Here is a 12,737-nt window from a genome sequence, read left to right as displayed (position 1 = left end):
TTGACGCCAGACTGTAGCAGCATCAGTAAGCTCACCTTTTCCTCTCTCAGCCTGAAGGAGAGCGCTCACATGATGACAATTAAACCGACATGGTTGTTACTCCCAGATGCACTTCTTATATTATTGCTACGCTTTTTCCATCCAAGCAAAGCAGTGGTGCAGGATGATGCAGGGGTGAAAAATAAGAAAAGGTACAGAGAAGAATATAGAATATAAGGAATATAAAAACCACCCAATGTCATGTTATCCTAAACTATTTATACGTTTATATCTGGCTAAGATGGAAGGCTGTAGACACGTACCAGAAAACAACAAGGGAAAGATATTTGATTCTTAAAGAGGAAAACATGATGACATAGAAGAGAAATGATTGGGTCTGGAAACATTTGAAAAAAAAAAGCCAAATTGTTGCATCACTTGGAGCGCACGGGGAATCACATGATAACAGAAGGCTCTCAGCGTGTGAAAGAAGACTACAAAAGTGAGTTTTAACTCTAGTTCATCAGTCAACAAGGTCCCTGTAACAGCCATAGAGAGTTTCCTCCACCGCTCCGCTCATCAAAAACATCACTGTAGCTCTCACCTCTCCGGCTTTACAGCTGGAATACTGAACAATGTTCCTTATACCGCCACACGACAAATCATTCAGAGCGAAGTGGCCAATCTTTGGGCCATTTCATGCACAGAAACACTAGAACGCACATTAAACTTGTTTTTTGAGCCACTCAGATATGATAATTCATCATAATGACATTGTTGATGTCGAAAAATACGAAAAAGCACAATGCAGCATATTTAAATAATTTAGGTTGGAATGGATTAAAAAAAAGCAAGCCAGTACTAACTAGTGGAAGAGATACTGATTATTACTCCCTTGATGCATGCCTTCAGGTTTGGCACCGTTTTGTTTGATTATGGGGCCTTTTACACACACTAAGAAAAAATCGTTCCAACATATGTAGTCGTATGCAGTGACGATGCAATCAACCAACATGTTTGCACATATTCATGAACGCTGCACAGCAACACCCGCAGCAGGAAATCTGGAGATGTTTGCAAGAATTAAGACAATTTACAGCCTTTAGGTGAGCAAAGATTTTCTACTCCCACCAATTCATCCAGATCTTCAGAGGACAAGTATGTGTGTCATCACTTTCAGAACAAAAATCTATTTCAATGACAGATTTACAGCTTTTCTTAATGTTAAATGTCATTTAGATGATGGCACATTCTTGAGTACATTTTTGACCAGAAATAAAGTTAACATTTATTTCAATGATTTGAAATCAGTTTTAATCAGTGAAAGATTCTTTCCCATTTCCACAAATTCTTATTCATTGTTGGAGAACTTTGGACTCTTCTGGAAAATGTTGTAACGCACAACGATATGTGTGTGTTATTCAGCCATTGACATGTGCGCTGAGGGAAAACATGACTGCGAACAAATCTGTGCGAACATGGGACCAGGCACCTTCACCTGCGACTGCAACGACGGATACGCGCTGAACGAGGACGAGAAGAGCTGCACACGTTAGTCAGGCGCTTGCACAACAACACACGTACAACCAACACATGCCAAGTTTGAAAAGAGCATTTTAGGGTGTAATAGTCTGTGCCAGTTACATAAAGAAAAGTATGCTGTATGTAACTTACCTGAAATTACATTATATATGCCAGCAGTTTATAAAACATGAAAATGATCATCTGAGACAAACATTGTCATCATATGATGCTCCTGCTTTTCTGCTTTTGCTTGTAGATAGAACCACAAACGCACAGAGAAACCAAGAAAAACAGGCAGATATTACACGAAATGTTGCGCTTAAATGCGGACAATGTGTTAAAAATGTGGAATGAGTTTGTGTGTTTGTGCTCTTTAGCCATTGACCTGTGTGCTGAAGGGAAGCATGACTGTGAACAAGTGTGTGTAAGCGCTCCGGGCGTGTTCACCTGTGACTGCAACAAAGGATTCAAACTCAACAGGGACAAGAAGACCTGCACAAGTTAGTCACGCTTTCACCTGCTTGCTTTGCTTGCATGCTTAATTAAAATATTTTCTAAGACATTGTAATACATCACTCTTAGTACCATGTTTCATACCAGTTGTTTATGTAATAAAACCTTTAAATATGTTAAATCATCCCGTTCAGCTTCACTGACTCACAGCTGAGAAAGTTCCTGATTCCCGATTCACCACATGATGAAACCTTTATCACATAAAAATGAAAATACTTGCTGACATGGATGATGATACCACAGAAAAGCAGCTCCATGACGCAGGTCCAAAGTCATGGGTGTGGTGGGGAGTGGAGGGAACGTTCACCGGTGTCTTCATACAGCAAGGGCTACGATTACCAAAATAAAACAAAAAAAACGAACCAAAAAGCAAGGTTACTCAGAAGGGCATGTGCTAGTGTGTGCACAGACACTATCAAGCTTCTTTGAGCTGCCAGGAGTTCAGACATAAACCTGTTAGTCTAAGCAAATTAAACCAATTTGACGAAGTTAAGAGTTGTTAAAGTGAAGATCGCATTGTTAATGATGTATAAAAGTGCTGATAATGTGTGTCTGACTGAAAACAGGAGCATTGTTGTGTATTTTTGTAGATTCATCACTGAATTAAAAGTTACTCTGAGATCAGACCCACTCGACACAATCTTGAGTTAAAATGTTGCTCTGCTGAAACCATCAGTCTTCTTTCCCGACAATAGTAACTTCACTTATCAGCCATCATTTTCTGTGTATTAGTTCCTACATGTGATTTTCACACGTCTGCGTCTCGTGTCTCCTGTGTTTTCAGACATGCAGATGTGTAACACGGTGGCGCACGGCTGCGAGCACCAGTGTGTGAGCACTCCCGGCTCTTTCTACTGTACCTGCCCCCAAGGGCAGCTGCTGCAGGAGGATGGCAAGAGCTGCTGTAAGTTCACCTCTGAAGTTCAACTCTGTAGACAGTCACTGCATCAAACTAGCCCCAACAAAACAGAGCGGTTTTAGCTTGGACCTTATTGACAAATTGCAGCTGCAATCTTGATAAGCAGACATCACTGATAACTCAGGAATGATAACATCTCCCACCAGAAACGTGGAAATTCCTACTTCATAGTTCAGTTGGAAAGCTCTCAACCATCTTGGATAGACATTTTATTTGCAAGTAAACACTTTATAGGCTACAGCCAGTGTCCAAAAATACAGTATTTACAGTGTTATGTGGTTCCAGCTGAGCAAATGAAATAAAAAGTTGGTACAAGTGCTCATAGACATCATATAACCACAGTTTTAACCAATGACTTGCATGAAACAGCTATGATATATGTGGTTTAAGAGGAGAAGTAAGAAATCTGGCTTTCAGAAGTTCTTGCTAACTGCTTTTTTTAAGGATGCAGGAGCTCGCCTGTTGCATTAAACGCATCATCAGAAATTAAATAAAGTCAGTCACATGATCATCTAAATCAAATCTGCCTGCCACATTCTGCAAAGCCATACTGATGGACCAGGTGGCAGATGCATTCCTTTTCAACAGCTGCATTTCCATAGTACTCTGCAAGTACAGGTGCACACATGCAACAGGTTTACACGTAAAACCCTTTCACTCAGTTCAGACTCTGTCCCGCGGGGAAACTGTCAAGGAAAGAGCCGACGACGCTGGATAACGAGATCAGGGAGAACAGAAATATCAAAATCTGAGATCAGAGTTAAAAGAAAAAAAGAATAAGAGGTGGTTCTGTGTTGGAATAAAGATGTTTGGGAGAAAGTCTGATGCGAAAAGCAGATCAGTGAGGTCTGGGAAATATTGGCCCAACTCAGAAGAGGGTTTTCTTTTGAATTTACTGTCCCTCTGAGAAGGAGAAAGAAATCTGAAGTACGGGGCCGTGACTTCCACACAGCAGCTCCGTGCGACGGTCCATGTGCACAGAGGGAGACAGACTTGTCTCTCCCTCTCTCTATCTGCTGGAAGAAAAATAAACAGAACGCCGCTCCAAAAACAGAAAAAGATTTAAGGGAACTTAAATCCCACATCAGAGAATGACTGGCTGAAAATCTTCTCTGATGTACATTTTATAATTTGTTGTACTGTATCAGCAGTCAGTGGAAACCAAAATAACCCTCCTATAAAAATGACTGACCTCTGTAAAGGGGCACCAAGTCATACTGTGAAAATAAAAATGTTTCCTTAAGTGTTTTTAACCAGCAGAATTTATGAAAAATATATTTTGATTATATCAACATTATTTGCTAACGACCGACATCCAATTGAACGATTTGATGGAGCAGACTTTTTAAGTTTTAATAGCTTGAATGTGCAAATAAAAAGTATGAAACTGTTATATCTGCGTGGGCAAGTAGAGGCTTTTTTATCCTTTCGATCGAAATGAAACTAGAATCTAATTTCATATCATATCCATGATTTACACAACATTATTCACTCTGCATGTTTTTCTTTTCCTTCTCTGCAGCCTGCAAGTCTGCCAACATCGACCTGGTGCTGCTGATCGACGGCTCCAAGAGCGTCCGCCCTCAGAACTTTGAGCTCGTCAAAAAGTTTGTTAACCAGGTGGACCAAACTTTTGATTAAATAACCTGCAACAAGTCATATATAACTCTGCATAACCTCTCTGTTTATAAATATGGAGTCATTCTAGTCTATGAGCAACAGAGTTTAGGACCAAACGAGATTAATAATAAATATATGTTATATGTTGATTAGTGTTGCAAGTTTTAATTTAATAATTGTCTGTCTGAGAAACAAAAATACAGACTATAGATAAAGTGAAAGAGTACATGTGCCCTGTGTGAGATGAATATCCATCCTTGGATTGCAGGTTGTGGACTCTCTGGATGTGTCTGTTCATGGTACCAGAGTGGGTCTGGTCCAGTACTCCAGCCGGGTCAGGACCGAGTTTCCTCTCAACATGTACCACACGGCCGAAGAGATCAAAGCTGCAGTCATGAAGGTCACCGCAGCTCATTTACGTTGCAGTACCAGGTGTAAAGCACTGAAAAACCTGGTTTTCTGTCCCTGCAGCTTCACTGACTCGAGCCGTAGATTATGAAGCTTAAACTTAAGAAAGCTACACTAACTTCTACACAAAAGTCTTTCACTGGTTCAGTGGGAATAGTTTAATCTGTCCTGAGAAGACTGGATCAGCCTTCAGCACAATGTCTGCTCTGTCTGCTTGTGACTCAACATGTAGGTCGACTACATGGAGAAAGGGACGATGACAGGTCTGGCGCTGAAGCAGATGCTGGAGAACAGCTTCTCGGAAGCAGAAGGTGCTCGTCCAGCCAGTCGCAACATTCCCAGAGTCGGGCTGGTCTTCACAGACGGGCGATCCCAGGACGACATCAGCGAGTACGCCAAGAAGGCCAAGGAAGCAGGTGAGGCCCCCCGCTCCATCACAAACACATCTGTGCCTCGAGTTCCCGGCCTGCGTGATGTGGGAGTTACTTTGACGGAGAGCTGTGAGCGCCTCTGTCCATGTACGCAGGAATCACCATGTACGCCGTGGGAGTGGGGAAAGCGGTGGAAGACGAGCTGCGTGAGATTGCTTCTGAGCCCATGGAGAAACATTTCTATTACACCACTGACTTCAACGCCATCAGCACCATCGCCGAGAACCTCAAACTCAATGTCTGCCCAGGTACAGAACTCCGCCGGACCTGGTCCTCGTCTAGTTTCACCTCACTTTTGTGCGACAGCATGCAGTCGCATGAAAACTTCCAGCTTGTTTTTAAGAAGGAAAAATAATTTTATCACAGCTTAAACTGGAACGTGTCATTTGTTCAAATCGGTTCAATTCAAAAATACTTTATTTATAACCAAAGGGACGTTCATTTTTGCGGCAGTCATGATTTAAGTCTCTTCAAAGATTCACGTGTTGCCATTTCCAGAGCATCCAATAATGCCATTTTCTTCAGTACTGAAAGCAGCCAAAGTTTTTATCCAGTTCAAAGCATCTAGTTAAGTTTGGACGCTTCTAGTGGAGAGAGACTTATAGAGACTTCATGCAGCAAAGTATCCCAGAATGCATCAACGGATGGGAGTGATGGGGGATTCAAAAAGGAAGAAAAAGAGAATGTTATAACTTAGTTGTTATGTAGTTTTAAGATGTTCTCGTGCAAGAATACAGCTTCAAATATGAGATTTTACTAGTATGATGCTCATACTAACTCTATTTATAACATGAGTGAAATACAAAAGCATAAAACCCATTAAAATGCATCATATAAAATGTATATTAAGTTCTATAAATAATACTGAGATCCTGTTTAGATGCCTGTGAGAAAACGAGGGTTAACCCCTTAATTAACCCCTTAATGTCTGACATGTACTAAAACACATTGTATATTGAAATTGAAAAGATCCCTAATTTTAATATCTAAAAAATATATATTATTTAATCATTATAAAGTCATTGAGAAATTGTATTGGAAAGTGAAAATTGTCTAAAACTGCATATTTATTTATTTATTTACTGTATTACAATCTAAAGCTATTTGTTTATTAATTAATTAATTAATTCATTCATTCATTCATTCATACTGTATGATGAGGGTGGTACCGAGGTCCCAGGAATTCATCCGCATGCATGACGATGCTGGATGCATCATATTTGAATTTGATGCATCCAGCAGGATTGGCCCTCTTAAACTGGGATGCTAAAGTGTCCTGAAAAATAAGTTCTTATGTGAAGGATCTCAGTGATAAATTCTTATGTTATCAGGCTCTTTTTTTCACAAGTCAATACATATTTCTGAGGGCTTTATGAAATGTAATAGGATTTGGTCAAAATATAACTATATAAGTATAACAGCTCAATTTCAATTTGTTTACTTTAGGGAGTGTCATTCCACTTCATTTCCTCCACAACCCTTTTCTGAAAAGTGAAATCTGTCCTACAGTTAACACAAATAATGACACAATGTGAATGTGGGTTTATCTGAAACCGGGTCCATGGTGACGGAGACGGGGAAGCTGGTTCCTCCTCTCTGATCGGGGTCTGTCATGTCTCAGCATGACAAGGTTTCAGCATCCCAGTGTTTTTGATCTAACAGTCTCTTCAGATGCACAAATCTATGCTGTCATGCACTGAAAAAGCATTGTCTTTTAAAAAAATAATCAAAACATCTTGGAAAGACTTTAAAAGGCCTTTGCTCACCCTTAAATACGTTTCATAATATGGGATGTAGAAGCGTTTACCTCAGTCTAACAAAAGTGCATCCTGGCGTATTCGCTTCATGCTTTGCTCTTTGATGCCATCTGCTGACAAAAATACATCATGACAATACAATTGTATGGATACCAAAATGTGAACAGATAAATACATTTCTCACATTGAAAAGTGTTGTATTATGCAGTTCTGACCAGTGAACAAAGTTTAACAATGACTCAGCAACACTTTGACCATCAACAACCTATCACTGGCCGGGATGCCAGTGGAACAGGTAAAAGAGGTCAAACTACTTGGAGTTATACGAGAATCTAAACTAAATTGGACGAAGCAAATTGATGCTATAGTGACTAGAATGGGGAGGAGCATTGCAATAACTAGGAAATGTTCCAAATATATAACATTAAATACTCTGAAGTTAGTAACCCAAACTCTAGTCTTAGCACACCTTGAGTACTGCCCAGTCATTTGGTCATCAGCTACCAAGAAGGACATACAGAAATTGCAAACAGCACAGAACAAAGCTGCCAGGTTAGCTCTCCAGTGCTCTAATCGGACACATGTTGACGATATGCACAGCAATTTATCATGGCTTACTGTTGAGAATAGATTACACTCTCTTATTCTCTCTTTTTTCAGAAATGTTTTAATTGACAAAAAACCCCAGTATTTCTTTGACCAGGTAGGATATGTAAGAGATGTGCATAGCCATAGGACTAGACAAGCCAGTGGAGGTATTCTTGTTACCTTCAAACCAAGAACAAATATTTTTAAAAATTCTATTAGTTATAGAGCGATAATGGGATGGAACGCATTGCCTAACAGCATAACTAGTATACAAACAAAAATCACCTTTAAAAGAAAGCTAAAGGAACATCTGATGTAGTGTACTATTTTGCAAGGTTTTGAGTCTAATGCAACTGAACTACTGTACTAAAACATGCTGAACAAAACTGTTCAGAGGCAAAGTGTTGTGATGTGATGTTGTGATTTTGGTTTAGTTTTACAAAGTAATTGTATTGAGTTCTACTGCTGTTTATTTTATATTATTTTATTTTTATTTTAGCTTCTTAATTTCCAATTATTGTTTTTTGGTTAAAGGACGATTGTAGAGTAATGTGTTTTGGAATGTTTGTCCTTGCTGGACCCCAGGAAGACTAGCTCTTGCCAAGGCAAGAGCTAATGGGGATCCGAATAACAATAAAACAATAAAACAATAAAACATGATCTGCATCTTCAAGGCAAACGGTGTGAAGTCCTGAAGACTGTTTGGAGGAAGCTCTCTGAAACGAGTTACTGTGAATGAAGTGTGTCTTAATCTCCCTCTGCAGCAGAGAGTCAGGGCGAGATTGAGGTGAAGGATCCGTGCGCCTGTGAGAACCTGGTGGAGTTCCAGCAGGCCACCATGAGCAGCCTGCAGCAGTTCACACAGAAACATATCCTTTAAGAAACATTTCACCCAACATGGGTCGTGATTTAAGGTCAGATCGAGACGTTCTGCTGAGTTTGCCTGTTTGTGCCTGAAATACTTGTATTCTTTATGTTTTCATATTTTCTTAATAATTTTTCTGGCTTTTCTTGGCTTCTTGACGTACTAGTCAGAAATCAGTGACCTAAAAGCTGAGTTTATGGCTACAGTTTGCATTTTTATCACATAATTCCTTTACCAAATCTTTAATTTCTTCTCATCTGCATGCCTCACACAGAAACATAAAAATAAACACTGATGGATATAGGCCTTTTGCATTTTAAAACACATATTTACATGCAGATTACCACAACCCCCCCTATTCTTCCTTAATCAAGTGTCCACTGGCTGGGATGGCGGCCCGTTTGGAGCAACTGGAGAACCAGCTTCTCTCCAGGAAGTGATCCCATCGTCACGTCCGACACAGAGGAAGAACAGTGAAAGATTCGAGGCGGGCACATTAACCCATTAAGACCTGCAGCGCACGCCTCACACTTGTATGTAGCGGGTCGTCAGAGGTTAAAGGGCGAAATCAGAGAGCGCCCAGATCAATACACAAAATTAAAAAAAAACAACCTTTGCAACCTTGAGTTGCTCCGCTGCTCTGTATCCTTGCAGGAGTGTGAGAATAGTCTGGAAGCTTGGGATGCAGCCTCCTTTTTTTTTTTTTGTGCAATCACTCTCAATCACTCTTTAACCAGACTGATATGCAATGATGGGCATTTCTTAAAGTTTTTATGTGCCACAGAACAACCAACATACAAGATAATGTTCAAATTCGTTACACATCTGGATGTACCATTAGCCGTAGCTCCTCATACGTGCAGCAAGACTGCTTAAAGCACATTAGCATGACTTTTGTAAACAAGATATGAGTGAAATGTAGATATTAGACAAAAGCACAAAACTTTACTGGCAGGTTATGTCATATTTCCCCACTGTTTGTCTGCTTCTTTGAGTTCTCTGTTTATACTTGATCTGTTTTATACAGCGTGTTAAATATGGGGTATTAATAGCAGGCTGATGTTTTTAGTTGTCAGCAGAAAAGTGTACGGATGTTAGAGGAATGACGTCTTATTACCACTGCTGACAGTAAAGCAGGCTCCGCTCATTTTTTCACGTGAAATAACCTCTTGTTGGCCTGCTTTTTGCGTTGTTGAGGACTGTGGAGGAGGAATCTGGGCTGGATCTAAAAACAGGGAATTTAACAACTTTTACACGTGAAAGCTCACTTTAGCCGCGGTCTGTTGTTACCGGCAGAAACTAAAAGAACGTCACCGGAAATAGTGCTCAGTATTTTAAAATCAGCCAGTTTGGTCTTCCTTTTTCACTTTGCACTTTCTGGACTTTATAACAAATCACCTCAAATATTCTCTTTCATTCTTAACCATCCCACTCGTAAAGTGCTTTGCTTGTCCGTGTTAGTTGAAAAGTTTGAATTAACACGAGGAAAACTCAAATAAAGACGCCTTCTACATAACAAAGACTAGAACAAGTAAAATCAAACGTATAAGATCTCTCAGTTGTATCATCAGCACTGAGAAGCTTTACTGTAAATTAATATAAATGCCTTAGTTTAGTGCCGTTTTGTATTAAATAAAAGACCATAAACTTATACCCCTTAATATTTGAGTTCCTGTATGTTTTGTATATTTTCTAATATCTCTACTTTTTTGTATTTTTCTAATGAATCTCTGTATTACAGAAAAGAAAACAATAAAGAAGTGAACTTTTGAGTGTTTTACTGTTTGTTTTTGTTCCTAATTTCACTATAATCATAGCTGCACATTCAGCAACCTACTTTTAAGGGTATATGATCCTTTCTTTCAATCTATTTTCCCACTAGATAATTCTGTATAATTTTGAAAGAATGATTGCATTACAGACAAAAATATGATCAATGAGGCAACAGTGAAATTTTATCTATTTCAGTCTTGGGCTCAACGTTAGTGCCAGATTTCAACAGGGTGGACTACAAAACATTCATCTTGCAGAGAACAGACAGACAAACAACCTGAAAGCACTTATAAGGTGGCATACACGACAATCCACAGTCTTGGCACCAACGCGGCAGCTTAGAGGCCTGGTGCTGAAACCAGAACCCATGCTGGACCTGCTGGACCAACTGGACCTCCAGCTCAACTGCAGCACGGGCCTCCACACTCAAGACTTTGAAATCCAGAAATCCACAAAATGAAAAAAGTTACAAGTTGCATCTCTGTTAACCAATAAGTACCAGATATATGCATACTTGTATTCAGCCTTGAAATGACAAAAATTGTCCATATAGACACTTTAAATAGCATTTGAGGCCATAGTCTGTGAATCAGAATCAGCAGTGAAACCTGGATGCTTCGGTCCTTTACAGAACCACAGAGACAACATCCAAACTCCACACAGAAAGGCTCCTGCTGGGAGTTGAACCAGCAATCTTGTTTTTCTGTTTTTAAAAAGTGTTGGACAAAAGAAAACCCAACATGAGATTGAACAACCAGGACCATCGTTGTACTGTGTTCATATTTTCACAGTTGAGAACACAGAACATTGCTGCTTTGCACATCAATAACTTTGATGTGAAAATATAAGGCTGTGTTGGAGTTAATTTAGCTGGTTCATCTCCCATCTGGGGCATGAAGAGAACTGTTTTTCTCTGTTCTTGCTGTTTTCTTCTGTTCACCCGAGTCAGACGAGTCGTCACTCACTCATTTTCTTTCCTGAATACAGAACTTAATAAAACCTACGATTAAGTGTCATAGCTACTTAAAACAAAGCAAGTGAAGTTCATTCACTTCCCCTGTCATCTTCCTCACCCAAGAGAGGAAGAGTGGAGGAAAGTGCTGCTCGACAGCTCCCCCTGCTGGTTATTGAACGCCCCTGCTCAGTTGCAAAAGTTGATGACAGATCGTTTCAACCTCTCTGCCTCCTCAATGCAGAGATATGACTCTGGAAGCTGCTGCTGAAGTCATGTTGTAATAATCAGGTAATCATCACACCCAATTATGGTTTGAGTGTCCTGTAAAAACATTCCTGTGTTTCAGCCTTAAGTGCAGTTACAAACAAAAGTTTACATACAGTTTTTAGGGCCCGAGCACTTACAGTGCGAAGGCACTATTGTATCTTTAGGAATTTTCCTTTTCCTTTTCCTCCTTATCCTTATTTTTCTTCTTCTGACGAAAGGAGGGCCTTTTTGCCCCCCTAAACGTGCCCCAAAAGTCACCAAATTTTGCACACAGGCCAGGCCTGGCGATAAATTTGATATTTCATGGTTTGCATTAATGGGTGTGGCAAAATGGCTCAACAGCTCTCCCTACAAAACTTTGTGCCTCAAGCCCCACAATACGGTTTAGACAAAACGGTGTGTTATACATCAAAATGTGAGTCTAGATCCTGCGACGACGCGCTTTACTTTTCTCAGTCAAAAGCATTACCGTGGCGACGATAGACCTTCATCTGCTTGGTCCATATTTGATAGTCCCAATTTTCTGCAATAACTTTTGAATGGTTTCCCATAAAGAGTCGTTGGTGATGTCATCTGACTCGGTTTTGACTCCTTCACCTTAATTGGTGCAAATTAGCCCCGCCCCTTCTTCAGATTGATCGATATGTGATAGTTCTTACTTTCTGCCATAACTTTTGAATGGTTTGATATCGAGAGTCATAGCTGGTGTCATCCGCTAAATGTCCAGGCCTGAAGACATCTACATGCAAGTCATATGCCCCTTTTGCACTAGTATCACTTCAGCTCGGTTCTACCCATTTTGCGCTTTCGCACTAGGGCTGAGACGGGTAAAGCCGCTCCAAGTCGATACTTTTTTCTGTATCCATTTCAGTGAGGTTCTATAGCGGGCTGAGCAGGGACTATTTCTGAGGTCACCACCCTCCACGCCTCTGATTGGTCGGGGGCGGGACCGTCAAAAGTTTGAATCAGGAAGCGGGAGTCAGCGCGAGGCGACTCGCGGCTCGCGGCGATGTTATTATAAAGCGCAAACGTCTGTTTGGTGATCCAACTCTGAGGTGCAGATGTTCATAAACCTGGTGGCCGTCGAGAAAAAATTAAAAAAGCGATGTAGACGGCTGTTTTTTTTCTCAGCCGCTCC

At 40.3% G+C, this 12,737-nt stretch overlaps 1 protein-coding gene across 5 annotated transcripts in view; it reads left to right on the top strand.

Moving 5' to 3' along the window:
- The window catches only part of matn4 (matrilin 4), a 38,159-nt gene extending 27,785 nt beyond the window's left edge, over positions 1–10,374 (top strand). For 2 of the 5 annotated variants that reach the window (XM_061727042.1, XM_061727040.1), the window contains exons 9-17: positions 1,405–1,530; positions 1,881–2,003; positions 2,801–2,920; positions 4,458–4,555; positions 4,824–4,955; positions 5,196–5,379; positions 5,490–5,642; positions 8,504–8,608; positions 8,986–10,374. In XM_061727042.1, the coding sequence (XP_061583026.1) occupies positions 1,405–1,530; positions 1,881–2,003; positions 2,801–2,920; positions 4,458–4,555; positions 4,824–4,955; positions 5,196–5,379; positions 5,490–5,642; positions 8,504–8,608; positions 8,986–9,044 (1,100 nt within the window). In that variant the 3' untranslated portion in view covers positions 9,045–10,374. The remainder of the gene's footprint in view (positions 1–1,404; positions 1,531–1,880; positions 2,004–2,800; positions 2,921–4,457; positions 4,556–4,823; positions 4,956–5,195; positions 5,380–5,489; positions 5,643–8,503; positions 8,609–8,985) is intronic. The other 3 variants (XM_061727044.1, XM_061727043.1, XM_061727045.1) reach the window with 3 other exon arrangements.
- Positions 10,375–12,737: the final 2,363 nt, after the last annotated feature.

The sequence above is a fragment of the Cololabis saira genome, chromosome 8 (assembly GCF_033807715.1).
Source record: "Cololabis saira isolate AMF1-May2022 chromosome 8, fColSai1.1, whole genome shotgun sequence".
Classification (NCBI taxonomy): Eukaryota; Metazoa; Chordata; class Actinopteri; order Beloniformes; family Belonidae; genus Cololabis; species Cololabis saira.
The sequence above is the reverse complement of the archived record's forward strand: the minus strand, read 5'-3'. Positions and strand labels throughout refer to the sequence as shown.